The sequence below is a fragment of the Panthera uncia genome, chromosome D1 (assembly GCF_023721935.1).
Source record: "Panthera uncia isolate 11264 chromosome D1, Puncia_PCG_1.0, whole genome shotgun sequence".
Taxonomy (NCBI): domain Eukaryota; kingdom Metazoa; phylum Chordata; class Mammalia; order Carnivora; family Felidae; genus Panthera; species Panthera uncia.
The window spans coordinates 4,008,095-4,031,015 of record NC_064808.1 but is presented as its reverse complement, the minus strand read 5'-3'; the positions used below and the strand labels follow the sequence as shown (position 1 = coordinate 4,031,015).

Below are 22,921 nucleotides of genomic sequence, written 5' to 3'. Positions count from 1 at the left end.
TAACCTAATCGCCTGGCTGTCTGACACCAGGAGCTCCTCGGGAACCATCCCCCTCGGCACAGCTCAGGCGCCAGAGGAGCAAGCTCACAGGAACCACCATGGGGACACATCATGACAGCTGTCCTCGAGGGCAGAGGGTGGCGCTCTTCCCTAAGGAGGCGACAGGGGACATCTGGAGACGACATGGCCCCTCTGCTCCAGAGCGACAAGCTTCCAGTGTGGGTCCCGGCCCTGACATTCTTGCCCTCGGTGGTCAAGTCCTGTCCCCTCTCGAGGGCCGTGTTTTCTCGCCGTAAAATGTCAGGTTGCAGGGTGACATATTCCGTGAGGCGGTGCTGGACGAGGTGGTGTTGACAGACACGACAAGATGGGGAGAGCTAGGGAATGGAGGGGTCGGCGGGCGTGAGCCCTGCGATCATCTTTCTGGACTCCAGCCATCTTTGACGCTGATCTCTTCGTTTTGCATATGGAAAAACTGATGCTCGCAGGGGCTGGGGGGTGGTGTGGGGGCAGGGCTTTCCCTGTGATTCCGGACCACTGGACCCCCACCCCACACCATAATTCCCAGGGTCACTGCCCTGGGCTCTCCTCCTCCTCCTCCTCCTGGGCCTGGGTCCCTGCTCACCAGACCTGGGGCTGGACCCCTCCGATCAGAGCTCCCTAAAGAATTGCGGTGTGGCCCTGGCCTCATGCTGGCCGTCTTTGGGCCCTGCCTGACTTTGGGCCCTTCTCTGTGGTCCAGGAGAGGATCCAGAGGCCCCTGAAAGAGGAGGTGGTGAAATCTCAGGCTGCAGCTTCCAGCTGGCCCAGAGCCAAAGTCAGGCAGGAGGCCAGGGCGGCCCCGCCCCAGGGGCTGGCCCAGCCTCGGACATTTCATAAGGGCTCGTGACTCATAAACGACAGGGCAGCAAGGCAGAGCAGGGACGGCCAGGAGGAAGGGCAGCTTGGCAGGGCCTCAGGTACGATGTCCCAGGGAGGTGGGGTTGGAGCAGCTGGCAGTCAGGGCCAGGGCCCCGGCTCGTGGGCTCGCTCTGGGACTCCAGGTTGCTGGCTGCCTGGGCAGGCCTGGCCACTCACGGCCACATGTCACAGGCTGGCTTTGTCTTCCTGCCTGCCTGGGGAGAAAGGGGAAGGAGGGAGGAACTTCCCTCTGTCCCGATCTAAGAATGAGAGCGGGAAAGGGAGGGGCCGAGGAGAGGCTCTGGGGTTCCTGAGGCTGGTGGTCAGCAGGCACCCTCATTTTGTGGGAGCTGGACCACCGTCTTCCTCTTGCTGGTGTTACTGTGCATCTTTTATGGGTCCGAGGGCCCCAGCTCCGGTCCTGGCTGCCCCAGGAGGGAATCCCATCCTTGGATGGGGTGGGGGGGGGGTGAATTGGGGAAGGGGTGGGGGCATCAAGCATCCACCTGGCAACACGTATTTCCTGGGCACTGCTGTGCGTGCCCGGTGCTGGGGCAGGGGTACCCAGTGGTTCTGGGACGTCTCATCCTTGGGAACGGGCTCTGCCAGAGTCCAGGAAGGTGGGACCAGCCAGACCCACCCGGCCTCGAGGAGGGACTGATTCTCAGAGGGACATTGCTGGGGAACGGGTAGCCCGACCTCTCTGTAGGGTGGGGCTGGGGTTGGCTCAGCCCACAGGCCAAGGGTTGGTCCCCAGTTCCTTTGGTCCCCACTATAGGGAGGGGACTCTGCCAGAGCTTCTGGAGAGCCTATGAAAATCCAGCTCAGGCTACAAGGGGAGATCTGGGCTATTAGGACCTATGGGGTCACCAAGGCCGGCCCTGTGACGTCTGCCTCCGGCAGCCTGATCGGGGTCCCCCAGGCCCTCAGACCACCATTTTTATCTCTGTCACCGTGGCCAGTTCCATATCCCTGCCCCTACGTGGCTCTTGTCTCCCTGGTGCCCACACTGGGCCGAGGTCTCCTCGGGCTCCTCCCCCGGGGTCTCCTCCCTGAAGCTGGCACAGGTGTCCTTCACAGTCTGTCTGAATAACGATCCTGCAGGGCCATAGTCACCGAGCACTCACAGGGCTCGGCCCTGCACGGAACACTGCACCCCCGAACTCTCTCAACCATGGGGCAGCTACAGGAACCATCCCCATTTCACAGATGGGGAAGGTGAGCCACAGAAAAGCCGAGCCACCCGCCCAAGGACTCCTAGCCAACAAACAGGACTGCCAGGATCCCGACCCCGGGTCATCGGGCCCTGACACGTTATACCAAAAGGATGCCCTTAGGAGGCCTCTGGGAGCGCCGAGGAAACTGAGGCAGAAAGATTGACAGAGCGGGCAGAGGCTGGGGTGGGAGGAGAGTAGGGTCTGCACCGAGGATTGTTCGTCAGCAGGACTGGCCACGATGCAGCGGGTGGGGGCAGGGCAGTAGATTCCCAGTGATGCTCTGGAGCCAGCAGACCCGAGTGCCCACCTTATTCACCCCTCCTTAACCCCACGCGACCTCTCTGGGCCTCAGCTGCCTTCAGGGTCACCATGCTAACAGCCACACTGCACCACCCCGGGCACCCAGGCTGGCACACTGCAGTCAGGGCCTGCTTATCATGATGGTTAGGGGAGCCCCGGGCCCACGGCCTTGAGGGGTCGCGGCGTGTCCTCCCCCGGCCTCCAGGCCATCCACTTATTGGTGCCATCATCAACTGATGTAGCAACTCCCACCACCCCACCCCCTGCCACCCTCACCCAGAAGCATCAGGTCAGGAACAGATGCGGCCGAGTGGGTAGTTGAAAGTGGGGCCCTCAGCACCGAGCCCGAGGGGACCAGAGGGGGAAGCAGGGTGGGGGCCGGCAGGAACAGCAAGGAGGAAGGGAACGGGAGCAAACAGCACGCCTGCTCCCCCTCGAAGGCCCCTCCTGAGCCCAGCCACACAGCCCGCCTGCCGGGCCCTGCATCTGTAGTTCAGGCCAGCCCCCGAGGTGTCCCCTCTCCCCAGGGGTCGGGCTACCCCGCTCCCCACCCGGCCACGCAGGGGATGAAGGGTGGATGGTGGCAGCCCTGTGTTCCTCTGGATTCCTCTGGATTCCTCTGGATTCCAGTTTTCTTTTTTTTTTTTTTTAACGTTTATTTATTTTTGAGACAGAGAGAGACAGAGCATGAACAGGGGAGGGGCAGAGAGAGAGGGAGACACAGAATCCGAAACAGGATCCAGACTCTGAGCGGTCAGCACAGAGCCCGACGCGGGGCTCAAACTCACGGACCATGAGATCATGACCTGAGCCGAAGTCGGCCGCTTAACTGACTGAGCCACCCAGGCGCCCCTGGATTCCAGTTTTCAATGTAAAGAAGCTGAGCGGTCTCGGCCACCTCCTTGCGGTCTCTGGGCCCAGGTATCCCTCTCATTGTGGGAGAGGACATTGCCCTCAGCAGGCTGTCATGGTGGTCAGATGAGTCACACAGGCACAGGAAATGTGATTCAGCGTCCTTACGAGCCTCCACAGCGTCAGATGTACCCGGGGGGTGAGGGGCGGGGCACGGGGGTGGGCTCAAGGACTCTAGCCCAGCCCGATACACGAACCCCCTCATCTGGGTGTCCTTTGTGAGCTCACAGGCCCAGGGTCCCGCAGATCCCAGGCAGAAGGTGGCCTGGGCTCCTTTGCACGCCTGGGTTGTGCCCAGCTTCCCATCCCCCAACAGGCCCCCCTCGGTCCCTCAGTCCAGAGTGACCAACCTGCTGGGGACACTATCAGGTGAGTTGACCTCAGTGTTGCCAAGAGAGGCTGCTGGAATGTTCCATCCAGAGCTGCACCCCCACGGAGCTCCCTGCCCCTCACTTGCCCAGACCTGTGCCATTCTAGTTACTTGCCTTACATTTTTGTGGGTTCTTCACACGCTGTTATGAAAAGGCACGGCAGGGCGGGGGGGGGGGTGCTGTGCTTTGCCCTCGACATCCGTCAGCGGGGGTCCGAAGGTGTGAGCGAGACAGAGAAGGGAGTGGCGGAGGGTGGAGAGAAAGAAATGTTTGATAGGTACGTGGTAACCATAACCACTGCTGGCCTTTCTTGAGCGTCTACATGGCTTTATGCCATTTAGCCATCAGGACGGTGGCAAGTGCCATTATCGTCCCCACTTTACAGACAAGGAAATTGAGGCAGAGAGATGAGTTAGCTGCCCGGGGTCACAAGGCCAGTATGAGTCTCGGCCAGGGGACAAGCCCGGATGGCAGGCAGGGCTCTCGGCTCCTGGGTCTTGGCACAGGCCAAGATGGAGGGTGGGGTCTGGGGGGCAAGGCCGAGACCGAGAGGGGCTCTGAGAATGTCCCCTTTCTGCTACACTGTCACCCTCTCTGGGGGCCATGGGGCCTGCCTTGTGCCCCAGGCAACTGCTCAGTTAATCTCAATCAGAGCAGGAGGCCTGTGGGGTCAGTCTGGCCCCCATCATGCCTAGGGCTCCAGCCAGGCTCTCAGCACAGAACACCCTATGGGCTGGGCCATCCAATTGGCTGGAGCAGGCTCGGCTCTCAGGACTATGGAGCATTCCAGAAAACCGAGGGCCGTGGGGTAGCCCCTTAACCGTAGCTGGCAGCCTTGGGTGCATGGATGTCCAGCCCTGGGCTCAGAACTGGACAGCACGGTCTCATCCTTGAGAAGCACCGTGTCAGCTGGCGGGCGCTCCCGTGACCCCTTAACAGATGAGGAGATTGGGGCACTGGGACCGAACTCAGGGAGGCAGGCAGAGAGGGGCGGGGGGCAGAGAGGGTGAAACCCACTCCTTGTGTGAAGGAATAATCAGGGCAGGCTGCCTAGAGGAGGCATTAGCCAAGCTGAGACCTGAAGGGAAGCGAGTCAGAGCGGGCAGGCGGAAAGGGTCCCCACGGGTCCTTGGCACCAGGGCAAGAAGTGAGTGCGTCACCGTGTTCCTCCGATGAGCTCCGAGTAAACAGGCGGGGGCCCGGGGGACTGTGGCTGTCACTCAGGGCAGCGTCACTGCCCCTCAGCCCTTGTGCCCCACTGTTCTCTGCTCTTCCATCCCTGGCACCGGGGACGGGGCACAGAAGTGGCCACTGCCCAGGTCACTCAGCCCCCTGAGCCACCACCAGCCAGCCTGGCCTCCCCAGGCTAGGAGCCGGAGGGGACAGTGTATTCTGTGTCTGGACCGTCCCACAGGGATGGCCACGGTGGCTGTTGGTGGACCGTCCCTCTACTTACCAAACTCCTCCTGGTTACTCTGTGCAGGCCTGGCAGGGACGAGGGCTGTCCCATCTCCCCGAGGGGCACCAGGGTAGGGCGGGTCGTGGCCTGGGGGCAGGAGAAAGCGGGGTCCCCTGGCTGCCTGCCTACCCTTAGCGGCAGTGGGGTGACTGTTCCTGAGCCCACGCCCCGTCCTGCACCTCAAGGTCCGGGGCTCTCCTGCCCCCTGGCCAAAGGGAGGGGACTGTGAGCCTGTTGGGGTGCGTGACTGTACGCGTGTACATGTGAGTGTGCCCCGCGTGGTGTGCGTGTGCGCGCGGGGGCAGCCCGGGCCCTCTGGGGCTACACGTGTGTCCCTGCGGGAGTGTCCTGAGCCCTGGTGGCTGCGGCCAGGGCCGGGGGCGGGGGGACTGGCCGTGAGGGTGGGGGAGCCCCGGCCCACGCCGCCCCCTCCCTGCAGGATGGACCCCTTCGCGGACACGCTGAGGCGGCTGCGGGAGGCCTTCAGCACAGGGCGGACGCGGCCGGCCGAGTTCCGGGCGGCGCAGCTCAGGGGCCTGGGCCGCTTCCTGCAGGAACACAAGCAGCTTCTGCAGGAGGCGCTGGCGCAGGACCTGCACAAGGTGAGGGGGGGCGGGGCAGGGGTGAGGGGGCAGGACTGGGGGAGCAGGGATGGGGGGGCAAGGATGGGAAGGGGGGGCAGGGCCGGGGGAGCAGGGACGGGGGGCAAGGATGGGAAGCGGGGGCGGGGCTGGGGGGCAAGGATGGGAAGGGGGGCAGGGCTGGGGGAGCAGGGACGGGGGGGCAAGGATGGGAAGGGGGGCGGGGCTGGGGGGGCAGGCCTGGGGAGGCCAGGATAAATGGGAGGGGACAGTGGCATCCTCTAGGCCCCCAGGAAGGGAAACTAAAAGCCCATCAAGCCCCACCCCCTTCCCTGTGCCTGGAGGGCCTCTTCTGCAGGGCCATCCGCTCATTTCTTCACCCACTCCACAACTATTTACTGAGGACCTACTACGTGCCAGGTACACCGTTCTAGGCTCTGGGGGTACAACAGGGTAAAAAACAAAGTCCCTGTGCCCAGGGAGCTGGCCTGCTAGAGGGAGGCACAGAACAATAAATAAATAATTGTATAGCCTGTTGGATGGAGAGACCCTCCCGGGGCGAAGGGGGCGGGAGAGGACCAGGATCAGGGCGCTGTCTTATATGTGGAGGTCAGGAGATCAGGGACAGTTCCCCCAAGACGATGGCATTTGAGCAGAGACATGGAGAATAGTGCCTCACAGCACCCGGGGTCATGGATCAGGGCACCCCTGTCCTTTGGGGACAGCAAAGTGTGGCCACAAGGACTCATGTTGAGGGTGTGGCCTGGCGATGTCTGTTCCCTTTCTCAGTGTCCCCAACCTGCCATTAACCAGGATGCTCTGTGACTGTAGCCAGGTGAGGCCCAGGCTTCCTTGTCGGCCATTTCTGGAATCATCCGTCTCTCAGTGAAACCAGCGTGCCAGACCACACCCCTCCTGGTGTGCCCTTGCCTGAGGGGCCCAGCTTTGCCTTCTGTGGGAAGTGTCCCACTCCCTGGGCCTGGTCCAGGATGGAAGGGCTCACATCTCCCATCCCCAGTGAGCCTCAGCCACCGCCCACCTGCTGGCCTGGCCTGGCTGCCTCTGTGAGACCTGACCTGTCTATCTGGTCCCTTTTCTCCCTTGGGCTCAGATTTTACCTACTGCCTCTCATTCCAACTCCTCAAGGCTCCAGGAGCACAGAAAATCAATCCTGTCCCTGACCCTTCTGGCAGACAGCATCTGCCCTGCCTTCCCTGAACCAATTCTCTCATTTCACCCCCAACAGTCCTTCCAGGTAGGGACAGTCACCCCCAGTCATCCCCACAGGAGCCTCAGAGAGGGCACGGTCTTGCCTCAGGGCACACAGCCCTGGATGAAAACAGCCTCCTCTTCCAAAGTTCAGCTGGGTCCAGACTGCTCATAAACTGGTCCAAACCTCACTCAGGTCAAGGGCAACCTTGCTGGGCAGGAACGTGAGCTTTGGACACAGGCTTAGCGGAAGGCATGCCTGAACCAGGCTCAGCTCCTAGAAGTGCTGGTGTATGTGGTTCTTTTCCCCAAGGTCCCGGCTCCCTCTTCCTCAAGGCTCAGCTCTGGCCCTGGCCTTGCCCCTGGCTCGTTGAGTGACCCTGGACAGGCTTCAGTTCACTCTCTGGACTGTCCTGGCACACCTCAGGCTCGCCCCTCTCGATTCCAGCGGGGGAGAGCTTGCACCGTAACAGCCGAGTCTCGGGCATCAGGACAGCCTGACTCTGTATCCCAGGCCTGGGCCTCCAGCTCCTGTAGCCCTCGGCTGGGTCTCTTCTCCGCGGCAGGAGTGGAACAGACATGCCCACAGGCAGAAATCAGGATAATAATCCCCCTATTGATTTTTGCCTCTCTCTCACTCCTGCCCTGTCCCCTGGGCTGTGGGAACTATCCACAATTACCCAGGGACATCTGTCCCCGGTGTTCCCCTGCAGACTGATAGCCACACGGCAGGCCACAGCGCGGCCACACTGACAGTTGAATTAGATCTTGTCCCTGCTCTGCTCGACAGTCCTCGCCCCCGTTGCCTGGGCCCATCACCTCACCCACTCTGCTCTTTGTTTAGCAGGAACATAGCCAGCCTACACCCGCCTCAGGGCCTTTGCACATGCTGTGCCCTTTGCCTGGAAGATTCTGCCTCCAGGTATCCTTGGGCTCCCTTCCTCCCTATCTTCGCTGCTCAAATGTCCCCGCATCTCCGAGGCCAGCGCTGACTATCTGGTATAAAGCAAAGTAAACACACATACACGCGCACACAAGCACACACACTTATGCACTCGCACACGCACGCTCGTGCACAGCGCCCCCCCACACACACACCTATGCTCCAGCAGTCTCTCCCTCTTACCGTGTTTCACCTTCCCCTGTTCTCCCTAACATGTTGGCTGTTCCTCTACAACATCGGCTCTGTCCGAGTCATCAGGCTGTCCGTGCATTCGGTCACGGCTGCGCTCCTGGCACAGGAGGGGCCCCTGAGCACTGTAAGCATTCACCGACCACTGAGTGGATGAATGAACGAGCAAATAGGAGGGCTTGCTTGGAGGAGGCTGTGCCCGCCACAGGGCTCTGGCCACCTGCCAACGCTGGTCCCCTGGCCTCTCCCCCGCAGTCAGCCTTCGAGTCGGAAGTGTCTGAGATCAGCATCACCCAGAGTGAGATCAACTTGGCCCTCAGGAATCTGAGGGCCTGGATGAAGGATGAGAAAGTGCCCAAGAATCTGGTGAGCCAGCCTGGGGGTCAGGGCGGGCAGGCAGCCAGGTGGAGGGTGGCACAGAGCGCTGGGGGGTCTCTACGCCTTGTCACTCACCACCATGCTGGCGGGGGCCCAGGCCACGCAGCTGGACTCGGCCTTCATCCGGAAGGAGCCCTTCGGCCTGGTGCTTGTCATCGCCCCCTGGAACTACCCAGTGAACCTGACCCTCGTGCCCCTGGTGGGCGCCCTTGCCGCAGGTGAGAGCAGTTTCCACCTTCCCGCTGCCGCCGTCCCCGCCCTCGGGCCTCATGGTGGCCCACAGAGCCAGTGAGCAGGGAGCCGGCAATAATTGGCTAAGAAAACCTGCTTCCCACCTGGCCCACCATGCCCGGGCTGTGGGGCCTTGGGCCCGTCGGTCACCTCTCTGAGCCAGGTTCTTCAACTGAAAGGAGAGTGAGGCGGGACGGGAGGGGCCACCCCTCTCCCAGCGCTCCCCCTGCCCTGCCCTGGCCTGCAGGGAACTGCGTGGTGCTGAAGCCATCGGAGTTCAGCAGGAGCACCGAGAAGGTCCTGGCTGAGGTGCTGCCCCGATACCTGGACCAGGTGAGCCGGGCAGGGAGGGGACCGAGCAGCTACCCTTGGGCTGAGCAGGGCCAGGCAGGCCCCCTCGGGCAGGACCCGAGTTCCACCCTCAATCCTGCCTCCCCTGGGTTGTGTGGCCATGGCCGGGTCACCACCCCTCAGCCTCTTTCCCTCTGGGTGAAGCAGAGGGGTGGGGATCACAGCTGTGCTCTGAGGGGCCTGTCCCCTGGGGACTCCCATCTGTCATCTGGTCACCCCTGCTTGCCACGCCCCGGCCTCCGCTCCCCCAAACCCCAGCCGGGCTCTTAACCACGCGCCTGTGGGGCTGCGACTGGCAGGTGCCCAGTGTCCCCGGGCAGCTCCCTGCTCCCACCTTGGTCCCACCAGGTCCACCTAGAGCCCTGGCAACTGGGGGGTCAGGCCAGGCAAAGGGGGGCAGCCCCACGCAGGCAGGCCAGCCTCTGGGTTCTCCGGGCTGGGGTCCCAGAGGGATCCCTCTGCCATCCCGTCCTACAGAGCTGCTTTGCCGTGGTGCTGGGCGGGCCCCAGGAGATGGGGCAGTTGCTGGAGCACAAGTTCGACTACATCTTCTTCACGGGTGAGGCTGACCCCCCGGGACCGTCGGAGGGCTGGGTCCTATCCCCTGGCGCGGGCCCCTTCACTGGTCACAATGTCACAGAGGACAGCATCTGTCCCTGCTGAGCTCTCATTGTGCCCCCACGACCTTCTGTACCACCCACTGGCCTCAGGACCTTGTACGTGTGACCCCACCAACCCAGAGGCCTTGTGGAGGGCCGGACAGGTGAGGGATTGGAGGCCAAGGTGACAAAGAAATGAGGCCCCCAGCCTGGGTCACCCCCTGGGGCCAGGATCGGGGAAGGCTGGATTTTCCTTCCAGGCCCTCTGAATTGTTCTCAGAGGTCACTTGTCATCTCCCTGGCATGTGTCTACGAGGCCCAGGCACCACCTGGCTTCAAGCGGCCAGGAGGGAGTTTCTCTGAGTGAAAGCCGAGGAGGCAGGTAGGTGGCAGTCTCACCTGGCCAAGGTTCTGGAAGAGAGGGAATCTTGCTCACTGGCCTCCTGCCTTGCACCCTTTGTCCACATCAGAGCAGGGAGAGCGCTGTCTCTGCCTTTTTGCCCTCCCCCCGCCCCCAGACCCTGCCACAAGCCCAGGACAGGGCCCAGAGGCCCCCTGCCTTGGTGGTCAGGGAGGGTGACTATAGAAGCAGGGGGCAGGGTCCTCAGCTGGTCCTACAGATTCCTAGTGAGGGGGAGAAGACAGCCGGGAGGAGGCGGTCCACCTTCTAGCATCCCAGCCGCGGCTCGGCGGGTTTTGGGCCTTGGGCCCCCGTGACTGTGGCCAGGAACCTGGGCAGCTTGTGCAGGGGCCGGCAGACTGACCTGGACATACTCTGCCACAACCTCCCGGCTTCTCCGGGCCTTTCCTTATCTGACGATGGTCACAGGTCTGTCTCCAGGACACATGAACTCATGGGAGCCTTTGTCACAGCACATGGCCTGGGGAATGTGTTGTTCACTTGCTCACTGCATTCTGAGAGAGCGTGCCCTGTCCAGACTCTGTCACGTCATAACGAGGGCACAGGGGACAGAGAGAGGAACAGCATCTCTTGGAAGGGCCCGTGACAGGAAGCTCGTCGGGGTTCAACAGACAGGGAGGACCTCACAGGAAGGCCTCCCAGACAAGGAGATGGTTTTGAAAGACAGGAGGACCTGAAGGAGGAAGTGGGGGGGGCGGGGGGGGAGGTGGGTGGAGGGGACTGTGAGGCCCTGCAGATCAAGCCAGAGGAGAGAGGAGGGGACAAGCAGGTGGCCACTTCGGCCGAGAGTCAGGAGCGGAGGGAAGGGTGGGTGGTGAGGGGGGTAGGACGGCCATGTTGGTCAGAGAGGGAGACCCGGGCGCCGGCCCCTGGAGCTGGAGTCTGGTCTCGGGCCAGAGCAGTCAGAGTCAGTGCTGGAGGAGCCTGGGGAGGTGGGGAGGGGTGCAGGGCGGCGTGGAAGCAAGAGGCACTGGCAGGGTGAGCCTGGGACCAGAAGCAGGGCAAGGGGCGCCTGGATTGCTGACCGGGCAGCTCGGGAGAGGGAGCAGGGGCCTGGCTGGCTGCCCCGTGCAGAGCCCTGCACAGACTCCACGGAGACCCTGCGTTGTTCGGGCTGGTCTGGCGGAGGACGTGAGCAGGGTCCTGGTGCAGCTCTCCGGGGAGTGGGCTCTCCTCGAGGGGTCCCGATCCCCAGGCTGAGGCCGTCCCGCCTGGCCGAGGTGACTGAGGGCCACTCTGGTTTCTTTCCACCACCAGGGAGCCCTCGGGTGGGCAGGATCGTCATGTCTGCCGCCGCCAAGCACCTGACGCCCGTCACGCTGGAGCTGGGGGGCAAGAACCCCTGCTACGTGGACGACGACTGTGACCCCCAGACCGTGGCCAACCGCCTGGCCTGGTTCCGCTACTTCAACACCGGCCAGACCTGCGTGGCCCCCGACTACGTCCTGTGCAGCCCTGACACGCAGGAGCGGCTGCTGCCCGCCCTGCAGAGCGCCATCACCCGCTTCTACGGCGAGGACCCCCGGAGCTCCCCGAACCTGGGCCGCATCATCAGCGACAAGCACTTCCAGCGGCTCCGAGGCCTGCTGGGCTGTGGCCGCGTGGCCATTGGCGGCCAGAGCGACGAGAGCGAGCGCTACATCGGTGAGCCTGCCGTCCTGCCACCACCCCTGTGGGAAGGCCCGTCCATGATGTGGGTCCTGCCTGGGCCGCGAGTCTGGGCCGCAAGGCTCCCACCTGGGCCCTGAGGCTCCCACGGCTGCACTGGCCGCGCCCAGCCTGGACCCCGGCTCTGGGAAGACCACTGGGAGACGCGGGCGCTCCGCCTCAGCCCCGGCCAGGCTGGAGAACCCCTCACGGTCCTTCCTGGGGGCCGTGGGGACACTGTCTTCCCCAGAAGGTCCCTGAGCCCTGCCCGAGGCCCCCCTCCCCAGGGCTGAGCCGCCCCCTGTGCCCGCAGCCCCCACGGTGCTGGTGGACGTGGAGGAGACGGAACCCGTGATGCAGGAGGAGATCTTCGGACCCATCCTGCCCATCGTGAACGTGAGGAGCCTGGACGAGGCCATCGACTTCATCAACCGTCGGGAGAAGCCCCTGGCCCTGTACGCCTTCTCCAACAGCAAACAGGTGGGGGCTCGGGTGGGGCTGGGTAGGGGTCGGACAGAGATAGAGACAGAGGCCAGGAGCGGATGGTGGGGTGGTTGCAGCAGAGGGGAGGTGGCTCTAGGACAGGAGTGGACCAAAGGGACTGGAGGGTGAGGGGTCCTGTTTCTCTGGGACAGTCAGACCTCCTCTCCCTCCCATCTAAGCCACCGTCTCCTGGGCCTTTAGAGAGCAGCCCCCAGAACCTCCCCCCGGGGTTCAGTGTCCCTGCTCTATCAGTCCCCACCTCGGTCTTCCTCATTATCTGGGCTGGTGGACAAGGGTCCCCTTCCAGCACCTGGCTCATCGAAGGCACACGTGGCATGGGGTGGAATGACAGTGAAGGGTGACGGACCAGACGATGCAGGCAGGACAATGAGCCCCCGCCCCCCGACCGGCTCACCCGCTGTGGGCAGCCTGGGAGCCTCCAGGGCACTGGGTGGGCGTCCTCAGTTCGAGGCCCACCTTCCCCTCTCGCCCAGCTCCCACGAGATCCCTCGTAGGTTGGACAGGATTTTTTTTCAGTAAACTTTTTACCTTGGAGTAATTTTAGATCTACAGAAGATAAAAGCCAGTCCCGGGAGCCCCACTATATCCCACAACCAGTCGTCCTTACTTAAGGGCCGCGTGTTGGTCCAAACTAAGTAGCTGAGGCTGGTCAGTTACCGTTAACTCTACTTCATATTTGATACGGATCTTGCCAGCTTTCTTTCCAGCCTCAAGATCCAAGCTAGGGTCCCACGTTGCATTCAGCTGTCATGGCTCCTCTGGCCTGTGACCATCTCTCAGCTTGAGAGCTACTGGCAAGGTCTCCGGCACACCGTCCCCACTTTCAGCGGTCTGTGGTATTGCCCATGAGAGAATTACCACGGAAGCAAGGGCTGGCCTCTGACGTCCTATCAGGGATCCGCAGGATCCACACGTCGCGGGTGAGGTTAACCTTCACCGCGTGGCCGAGGTCTTGTCCGCCAGGGGTCTAAGAGAACTTCCTCTTTGGGAACGGTCACTAGCCCCCCTTCCACGGGACGGGGGTGGCTCAGCTCCACCTGCTGGAGGGGAATCTGTGCACAGATCACCTGGGATCTGTCAGAAAGGTTTCGCTCTGGAATCACTTCTTTGTATCAGCGTGGACTTGCTCGTATCTGCTTTATCCTCTGGGTTACAAGGCAACACCTGGCTTGTTTCCTTGCTCAAGCTGTCCTGCTCTGGGCAGTGGGAGCTGCTATGTCCCTCAGACATCCAGCCCTCCATTCATCAAGTCACCCTTCTGTCTTCGGACCATTTCCTTCCTTTCAGCGTCTACAAGGTGCTTTAGCTCATCCTGTATTTCCCTCGCCCAGCCCTAGAATCAGCCATTCCTCGAAGGAGCCTTGCTTTACCTGGATGGGATTAACTTTAGTGGGGCGCCTGGGTGGCTCAGTCAGTTAAGCATCCAACTTCGGCTCAGGTCATAATCTCACGGTTCGTGAGTTGGAGCCCCGCATCGGGTGAGCTCAAGCCCCGCTCTGGGCTCCAAACTCTCTCTGCACCTCGTGGGATTCTCTGTCTCTGCCCCTGGCTCACTCGCACGTGCTCACTCTCAATAAATAAAATAAGGTAAAACATAAAATTAAAAGACTGAACTTTAGAAAATGCAATCCGGGTTTTCCGGAAGGGGGTTGTCTGGCAGAGTGACTTTCAAGCTTTTCTGAAGGCCCAGCACTGCCTGGGAGACAGAGAATCACACCTATGAGGCTTGGCTGCCCCCGTGACTTGCCCCTACTCCCCGAGAAGCACCATGACACTCCTGTCCCATCTTTTGTCGCGATTGTTGCTGGCCTCCACGTGATTCCTGAGCCCCTGATGGGGTGGGGGGGTTCACTCTACCCACCGTCCAGACAAGCCATTAGCTCAGGATCACGTGTTGAAGCTAAATACAGCCAAGTTTTCGGCAACGACTATTTAGCGTTTACTAATCTTCTTTCCCTCTCGTTCTTCAAATACACCTATAGGTTAAAGAGAAAAGATCTTCCTGAAGTCACGCAAGGGCCAAGTTAATGTTTTTAAAATACCAATCTGGCTGTGTCGCCCTGGGTCAATGTCCTCCCTGTGCTGCACACCGCGTGGGCCAGTCCCTGGGTCTCTGCACCTGTCCCTCCCTCTGCCTGGGGGGCCCCCTTTCCCCCTGAGATGCCGCAGGTGCAGCTCATCCCTCCTCTGGGACGCCTCCCTGACGACCTGGCGTTTCACCCTGAACTCTCCGTGTCCCCAGACGACCGCTGGGCTTCCCGCCTCCCTCTCGGCTCTAAGCCTGGATCCCCAGCAGGGGCCACACGGAGCAGATGCTCAGGAAACACGTCCCGAGTTGGGGGCTCAGTGTCGGCTGCCACGCGACCACACCCCCCTGCAGCTCACACGGTGGCCAGACTCTTCCTGGTGGCCTCTTGCTGCCCAGCCACGGGGCCTCATCGCTGCTTCCCTTGCAGGTGGTCAAGCGAGTGCTGGCCCAGACCAGCAGTGGGAGCTTCTGCGGGAACGACGGCTTCATGCACTTGACCCTCGCCAGCCTGCCTTTTGGAGGAGTGGGTAGGTAGCCGGCACGGCCCCTCCTTCCCTAGCTGTTGCCGGACCGAGGGGCATCCCGACATCTCCATCCTGAAGAAACCTTCCAGACTTGTCCCTGCATGTACACGTGTGGGTGGGCCCACGGAGACACAATCCAGGGTTCTCAGCCCCACTGTGGTGGCCGGTTCTGCCCTTCTCACCAACAGCACGGCTCTGAATCTGCCTACCAGCTCACGCGGGGCAACCTCGTGTGTCCCCTTCATGCCACGGTGAGGCTATCAACTGCCCCTTTAACCCTTCCTGTGTCCCCTCAGTCCAGCACTCGGTATGTCACCCCCTCCCCCAGGAGACAGGGGCTGTTCCCTGTCTGAGGGAAGCCGGGTGAGCGGGGATCCCCGGCCCCGGCAGCCCCCATTCCCACTGCAAAGTTCTGGCCTCCGAGGCAGGAAACCTTAGGGCTGGTCCCAGCGAGCCCACTGGCCGTGTGACCTGGGGCAACCACGTCCCCTCTCTGAGCCCACCTCCTCCTCAGTGGACTGGGAGGGCCAGACACTGACCCCGGCACCTGTCTACACTAGGCACCTGGGCAAATGACCCAGGGCCTGGCAAGCTGTCCGGGCGGGTGTGGAAACTCCCTGGGAGCGGCCGGTGCCACAGGAGCACACAGCGGGCCGAGGGCCAACACCATGGCTGTGTGGCCTCCCCCCGCCACCCCGTCCTGGAGCCCCGACCTAGCCCGCCCGTCTCCAGTCCCAGCCCCTCCTCCCCAGAGAAGTGGGGTGGTCTGTCTGGGGGCGAATCTGATCCTGCGACTCCCCCCAGGATTGAGCAAGGCCCTGACTCACAGCTTCCGGAGGCCCAGCTCTTCCCGGCTTGGCAACGGGGTCCTGCTCCCACCTCCTCTCCCTGCTGCCCCAGCCACACTGAGCCCTGCCCAGGCCACCCACCTCCAAGGCTGGGTTGTCCCCAAGCCTGGGCCCCTCTTGCCCACACCGAGCCCTGCCTCTTCATCTGGTCAACTGTACGTCCCTCAGACCTCACTCCCGCCAGGAAGCCCTCCCTCACTGCCCCCACCCCACCCATCCTGGGTCTCCCGGACTTGCGGTGCCGAAGCCTGGTCCTTGACTGCCTCCCCACCTGGATACTTCAGACTCCTAACACACCCCAGGACTTACTTCGTCCACGGGCCTGAACACCCGCCCGACCCCCACAGCTCTAGGAGGTGGGTGCCCCGGTCACCCGATGTCACATGCAAGGAGACCGAGGCAAAGTCCAAGGTGACAGAACTGATTCAGAGCAGGGATCGACTCTGGGCAGTCATTCCAGAATCCACACCTTTGACCACTGTCTACCTATCTTGCCACAGCCTCTGGTGAGCTGCTGCAGGCTCGGGGCTAGGCCCATTTCACACATGGGGAAACTGAGGCTCGGAGGTGAGGTCATACTGTGCGTGACTGGCAGAGCCCAGGTCTGTCTGACACCCCTCGGCTGGCCAGGGAGGGGCCGACTGCTGTCTCCCATGCCCCTGTACAGGTGCCAGCGGGATGGGCAGCTACCACGGCAAGTTCTCCTTTGACACCTTCTCCCACCACCGCGCCTGCCTGCTGCGCTGCCCCGGGATGGAGAAGATCTACTCCATCCGCTACCCGCCCTACTCACCTCGCAAGCTGAGGGTGCTGCTGATGGCCATGGAGGCCCGTGGCTGCAGCTGCACCTTGCTCTGAGCCCGCCTCGGGCACTGGGGTGTCCCTCCAACTCTCATCTGAGTCCGCTGCCCCTGCCACCTGCAGCTCCTGGAGATGTGGCCTGGGCTCCACACACAAGGAGGAAAAGACCACAGCCCGGACCGGCCTTGTCCTCCCCCCTCCCGGGGCCTTCTCCTCCAGCCCTCAGCCTCCTCCCTTGGCCGCCCCCCAGCTAGGACGGGCCACGGTGAGGGAGCATGGGAAACAAGGCAGTAACCTGCCCTCTCCCACCTCCGATGTAGCCACCTGTGTCCTGGGAGAGGCCGGCAGACAGGGATGCCTCTGAGTCACCCCCCTTCCTGTGAAGGGTGCAGAAGGGGCCCTGGAGTCTGGTCCAGGCCACACCGCAGACCTGCAGTGGCCCAGGCCCTGGGCAAAAAATCTTTGCCCTCCCTCCCTGAGTTTGTTTTTCTATCTGCACAGTGGAGGTGATGTCTTGGCACCTTTGGAGATCGTCATGAGGATTCGATTTTGCAGTTTAATAAATGAATTGTTGACCCCAAGCTCCCGGCATCCTGTCTCCTCCTTTGCGTGGGGTCAGTCTGTCTCCCCTCAGGCCCCTTGGGAGTTCTGAGCAGTCTCATCCCCCGGGACTGGGTGTCTTCCCCTCGCCACATCCCACATCGGACTCACCCTCTTCCCTGTCCTGCTCACCCTCCGGGGCCCTGACGCCATGAAACGGGTCCCTCATCCGCTCACCCACCAAACTAAACCCTGGGGGATCCCTGCTCAACACTCCCTGCTCACCTCCCAAGTCCCATCTTTGAGAAAAGTCCTGAGGGTTGTATCATGCTGTAGAACCTGCCAATCCACACACGGAACACCAGGCCCGGGGCCGTCTATCAGCTCCCCGTTCTCCGTGGGCCCGACCTCAGGGCACCCGAGGATCTTCCCAAGCTGGACCGTTCCACCCCTCAGCCTGAGTCCCTTCAGTGGCCCGCCGAGTCAGGACCCACACGAGTCCTTGGGGGGCTCCGCCAGGGCCCTGTGCCGCCACACCCGGCGTGCTCCTTTTCAAGAGGACTTCTGCGCGCACGTGGGCACGCCTGCCCTGCCCTTGGACTGCCCTGTTCCTCCTCGCGGACAGCCTGGACATCCCATCATTCAAGAAGCCTTCCATGACCACCTCCCAATTCTCCCCAAAACACAGAGGCGGTCCCAAGGGCCTTCTCGGTGCCCGCAACCTCCGGGGGCCCTCTACCAATCAATCCACTGGGAGGAAACAGGTTTGGTGGCTGTTGAGGGACAAGGATCCCGAGTCACACAGATCCAGGTGGGATTCAGGCGGCCGCACTTTGCAGCCCGTGCCTCATTTCCCCGGCTGTAAGGCGAGAATAATCCTCCATACAGAGCTCCTGGGTAAAGGTTTAGCGCCGAGCAGGCACGGCTCCCGCGGAATCACTGCCGGCCGCAATTCTCAGCACCGTTATCACACACAACCCGCTGCGGTGAGCTGCCGGCCTCCAGCACGGGGCGCCGGGTCCGACCCGGAGCCACTTCCTAAGCCACGCCCCGGATGTCCCGCCTGCGGTGGTGGGGACTCCTCGCTTATTGGCCTCTCTCACCCAACATGGAGGCGCCCTACGCAACTTCAAGTGCCTGCTCCCCCCCAGCCAATCAGAGGAAAGATGCTGCTGGATCCCGCCTCTTTCAGGAGCACCATTGGCCAATCAGAGTACGCCGTAAAAGATGAGCGCGGAAAAGGTGAAACCAGCCGGCCCAATGGCAGCGTCTCAGAGTGTAGGCTCCGCCTCTCGGCGGACAGGCCGCTCAGCAAGGGAAGGAGAGGCAGCGCTTCAAGGTGGGTGCTCAGGGGTCAGCTGTTAGAAGCCGGACCTCGGCGGCGCGGCGTCGGGGGGTGAGTGCGGTGCTCTCGTCGGCCCCGTCGACTCTGCGCCAGACTTCATCTCGGTCTGCTCACGACGCGCGGCCCGGGTGTCCTTCAGCGCGCCGCGAGCGGACCCGTGACCCGGCACCATCAAGGCGCATGCCCCGCCCGCGTCTGTGGGGTCAGAGGTCACGGCGAAGGTCGGGCAGAAGTTGGGCTAGGTGCCTGGCGCTGGAGCCAGCGGTCCTAAGAGATGGGCCCGAGACAAGTCACAGATCACGGGAAGGGCACTTTCGAGCTTCGGCCAGATGCCAAGCTCTGGGCATGTACACCTCCCTTCGTTCTCGTGGCCCCCATTCCACAGATGAGAAAATATGTCAGATGACCTCCCCCGGCCAAGGTCACTTGGCAGGCTAGGAGACCGGTCCAGAAGGACCTTGATGCTGGGGAAAAGAATTTGGTCCCGAGGGTTATTTTAGCCTTTAAAAGGGTTTCCAACGGGGGTGGACTGTGGGTGTGCAGGAGTTCCATACTGGTCCCACTCTCTCCACCCCTCAACCCGCATTGTGTGACTTTGGACAAGTCACTTAACATGGCTGAGCCTCAGCTTCTCTGTGTCTCTCAGGAGAGACCCTTGTAAGGACCTATGACGGTGTGTGTGACCCCCTAGCCCAGTGCCTGACACAGTGGGCTGTCGGTGCTGGTGGCTGCTGGCCAGCTTATTTGGGTCAGCTTTGGGGAGGATGAACAGGGGAGGGGAGAGGTGGGAGGCAGGAGCACCGATCGGGGAAGAGAGGAGGGATGGGTTTTAAAGGCTTCTTAGAAGGTGAGCTAGATGGAACTTGGGCCCTCAGATACTCCCTAAATCTTAGCCTCGCTGCGCGGAGTCAGGTTTGGAGGGCTGAGAGGTGCCACACCTGGGGACAGGGAGGCCTTGTGTGCCTCTGACAGGAATGGGGGGAACAGGAGACCAGGTGACACATTGGGGTCAGGGCTCCCGCAGTGCCAGACTTCCCGCGGGGACAGGTCTGGGACCCACCCGTGTCTCCCTCCGTTTTCACGCCCGCAGATGCACTGCCTGACGACAGCTACACTGCTTCGGGCCCTGGCCCAGGCCGCACGTGCAGGTAGGACCAGGGGAGCCTTTCCTGGGGCGCAGGGGGGCCCAGCCTCCCGATGTGAGGCCACCGCTGACAGCGTCATCCCCCTCCTTCCAGGGCACCCCAGTGGCCGGAGCCTCCACAGCAGCACGGTGGCAGCAACCTACAGTGAGTCCCGGGGCACCTTGAGCCTCATTCCTGATCAGGAACTTGCCAGAGGCAGGGGAGGAAGCCTGGGTTCCAGTCCTGGGTTTGCCAGAGGCCCCCCCTCTCTGAGCCTCTGTTTCTGCTCTGTCATGACGATCAAGCTTGAGTATGATTCATGGGGGCAGGGTCTGTCAGTTAGGGGGTGGGGAGCCTTCCCTGTGGCCACACAGGGGCATCTCAGAGCTACCCTGCGTGGCACAGGTCGGGGGGGGGGGTGTGTTGGGGCAGGGGACTGCCAGGTGTGAGCCTTGGGTGTGCATCCTCCTCACCAGGACCCCACCACCCAAGCCCCTTCCAGCCCCCTTCAACTCCTGGGCTCAGATGGCTGCCCAGACACAGGGAAAGGTGGGCAAGGATTGGCCAGAGCCAGAGGCAGGCCTCTCCGAGCTTGCTGAGGTGGGCAGTTTTGGTGAGCGAACAGGCCCTTGGGGGGAGGTCCAGCTGGAAGGAAGACCAGGCCTTTTTTTTTTTTAATTTCTTTTTGAGTGTTTATTTTTTTTTGAGGGAGAGAAACAGAGTCGGAGGGGCGGGGGGCGGGGGGTGGGCAGAAAGAGAGGGGAGACGCAGAATCCGAAGCAGGCTCCAGGCTCCGAGCTGTCAGCACAGAGCCCGACGCAGGGTCCGAACCCACAAACTGCAAGACCATGACCTGAGCTGAAGTCAGATGCCTAACCGGCTGAGCACCCCCCCAGGCACCCCATCGCCAGGCCTTTTCTCCTTGAGTCGGGCTCGTGGGGGACTTGGGCATGTGCGGCTGTGAGAAGCCCTATCACGACGGCCCCTCCGCCCACCTCCCCTGCAGAGTTCGTGAACATGCGGGAGACCTCGATGGACATGAAGTCGGTGACCGACCGGGCGGCTCAGACCCTGCTGTGGACTGAGCTCATCCGAGGTGGGCCCTGGGGGGAAGGGGCCGCACAGGCGGGGCGTGGGCACAGATTGTTGGGGAGGAGGGGCCCCCACCCACCACCACGCCCATGCTGCCCACAGGCCTGGGCATGACCCTGAGCTACCTGTTCCGGGAACCGGCCACCATTAACTACCCGTTCGAGAAGGGCCCGCTGAGCCCACGCTTCCGGGGGGAGCATGCACTGCGCCGCTACCCGTCCGGAGAAGAGCGCTGTATCGCCTGCAAGCTTTGTGAGGCCGTCTGCCCCGCCCAGGTGAGCCCCTGGCCCCTGCCCCTCGAGGAGGAGGCTGCAGCCTGCTGCGGAGAGGAGGAAGCTGGGCAGCCTGGGGCCCGAACTCTGGTCCCCCTGCTGGCTGTGTCCCCAGGAAAGCCCCTTTCCCTGTCTGAGTCCCGTTGCCGGGCCGGTTCAGCGTTAGTGAGTCATCGGAGGCAGGCTTGTGGCCCTGAGCGGGCCGCGTGACCCACGTGACATGACCCACGTGGGTCCCGCGCCCGGGGATCTGGTCAGGGGCGTGAAACCTGGGCTTGGGAGCCACAGGGCGGCCCCTGAAGGTCTCCGCTTTTGCCCTGAACACAGCAGCAGTCTCAGGAGCTGTGCACGTGTGCCTGTCCCAGGGCCAGCCCTGAGGACACGCGTGCCGCAGCTGAGGCCCTCCCTGCCCCTGGTTGCTGCTCCTTGGAGCCCCCGGCTCCAAGTTCTGTTGGAGGGTCCCACATGGACCACCCAGAGGCGGAGGCTGTTAGTGTAGAAACAGAAACATCCAGCTGAGGCTCCTGGGAAGGCCCGTGGGCGTGCCCAGCTGGAGCCCCAGCGGGCACTGTGGTCACTCATCACCACACAGTGATCCCGCCCCCCTGCCGAGGCTGCTCCAGGCCATGCGTGGTGGCCTCGATGTCTCTGATCCAGCCACCCCGGCGCACAGAGAAGAGCCCCCAAACAGCAGTGGTGGTAACACTCACCGGGCAGTGAGCAGCGTCCACGGATCAGGCATTGTTCCAGCTCATGACTTATCTTTGCATCAATCTAGGATGCAGAGGTGATCATCCCTGTCCTTATAGACAAGGAAACTGAGGCACAAAGAAGCAAGGCTACCAGTGTAGGGTCCCACTGAATGTGGGCATTACACTGCTGGGGGGCACGTGAAGGCCTTTGTCACACCCTTTGAAGGTCCTTCGGGCTGTGGGAGGTTGGCCTTTTCCCTGCTGGCACAAAGCCGTACCCAGAAACTGAGGGCTAAAGACCTACCTTCGGGTCTGGGCTTTGAGCCTCACTTGCTGTGTGGCTTTGGGAAGCCCCTCAACTTCTCTGAGCCTGAATTTTCTCATCCCTTAAAGGGGGATAACCAGACATAAATGGGAGAGCTGTTCAGCGTGCAACCGACAGCAATTGGGCTAGTCCTGAGGACCCCCCTCGGGGCTACAGGCCCTGCAGTGAACGGAGTAGGCAACAGCCCTCCCCTCGTGGGACTTAGGTTCTCAGGCGAGAGATGGCGGCAGTTAACAAACAAGAAAAATGTCAGCCAGGGCACATGCTAGGCTGTGTGACGGGGGCCTCCTGGCAGGGGCGGCAGGGAAGGCACATCAGGCTGAAAGTGGGTGGCAGGACCTGTTCCGTGGCCCCAGAGCGACCCCTCCAGGACAGGGCAGACAGGGGACAGGAACGAAGGGTAAGGAGTGCCCCGTGCCCCTCTCCCAGGCCATCACCATCGAGGCCGAGCCGCGGGCCGACGGCAGCCGCCGGACCACGCGCTATGACATCGACATGACCAAGTGCATCTACTGCGGCTTCTGCCAGGAGGCTTGCCCCGTGGACGCCATCGTCGAGGTGAGTGGGCATGGGGTTGGGTGAGGCCGGGGCAGCGGCGCCTTGGAGCCACCTCACGTGGCCGCCCCGCCCCCGCCCGCAGGGCCCCAACTTTGAGTTCTCCACGGAGACACACGAGGAGCTGCTCTACAACAAGGAGAAACTGCTCAACAACGGGGACAAGTGGGAGGCCGAGATCGCCGCCAACATCCAGGCCGACTACCTGTACCGCTGACGCCCCCCCGCGGCCCAATAAAAAAGCTCTGCCCTCCCGCACCGCCTCTGTCCTGAATCCCTGCCACGGCCTGTGGACTCCTCCCCAAGACAGGTCCTTCAGTGGGGCCACCAGAGGTGGCCCGGCCTCCCTGTGGGACTCTCTGGGTCCCTTTGGGGCTCCCTGTGGCTGTCAGCCCAGAGCGGCCCTGCTGCACACCCGTCTTCTGGGCGGTGCCTCTGGGCTCGGCCTGGGGTCTGCTATTCCCATAATCCTGGGTGCCCACAGGGTCGGGGCTGGACCTGCCCTCACCCGAGGGCCTCCCACGACTCCACCCTACGGATATGGAGCCTCCCAGAGCCTCAG

At 62.5% G+C, this 22,921-nt stretch overlaps 2 protein-coding genes across 10 annotated transcripts; both read left to right on the top strand.

The window, feature by feature from the left end:
* Nucleotides 1-869: 869 nt before the first annotated feature.
* On the top strand, nucleotides 870-17,087 carry ALDH3B1 (aldehyde dehydrogenase 3 family member B1). Of its 7 annotated transcripts, none has more exons than XM_049642199.1 (11): nucleotides 871-3,338; nucleotides 3,646-3,698; nucleotides 5,599-5,761; nucleotides 8,337-8,447; nucleotides 8,557-8,677; nucleotides 8,938-9,023; nucleotides 9,519-9,600; nucleotides 11,319-11,705; nucleotides 12,022-12,188; nucleotides 14,669-14,768; nucleotides 16,281-17,086. In XM_049642199.1, the coding sequence occupies exons 3-11, from the start codon at nucleotides 5,600-5,602 to the stop codon at nucleotides 16,469-16,471; spliced, it is 1,407 nt and encodes a 468-aa protein (XP_049498156.1). In that variant the 5' UTR covers nucleotides 871-3,338; nucleotides 3,646-3,698; nucleotide 5,599; the 3' UTR covers nucleotides 16,472-17,086. The 7 variants fall into 7 exon arrangements, with proteins under 7 accessions (XP_049498184.1, XP_049498156.1, XP_049498166.1 ...); XM_049642209.1 differs by having other exon boundaries at nucleotides 873-959; XM_049642192.1 differs by having other exon boundaries at nucleotides 875-959; nucleotides 3,092-3,698.
* Nucleotides 17,088-18,230: 1,143 nt separating this feature from the next.
* Nucleotides 18,231-22,617, top strand: NDUFS8 (NADH:ubiquinone oxidoreductase core subunit S8). 3 transcript variants are annotated; one of them, XM_049642250.1, is made up of 7 exons: nucleotides 18,231-18,293; nucleotides 19,390-19,447; nucleotides 19,538-19,588; nucleotides 20,430-20,519; nucleotides 20,618-20,790; nucleotides 22,234-22,362; nucleotides 22,445-22,617. In XM_049642250.1, the coding sequence occupies exons 2-7, from the start codon at nucleotides 19,390-19,392 to the stop codon at nucleotides 22,574-22,576; spliced, it is 633 nt and encodes a 210-aa protein (XP_049498207.1). In that variant the 5' UTR covers nucleotides 18,231-18,293; the 3' UTR covers nucleotides 22,577-22,617. The 3 variants fall into 3 exon arrangements, with proteins under 3 accessions (XP_049498207.1, XP_049498214.1, XP_049498199.1); XM_049642257.1 differs by lacking the exon at nucleotides 18,231-18,293 and adding an exon at nucleotides 18,336-18,350; XM_049642242.1 differs by lacking the exon at nucleotides 18,231-18,293 and adding an exon at nucleotides 18,525-18,642.
* Nucleotides 22,618-22,921: the final 304 nt, after the last annotated feature.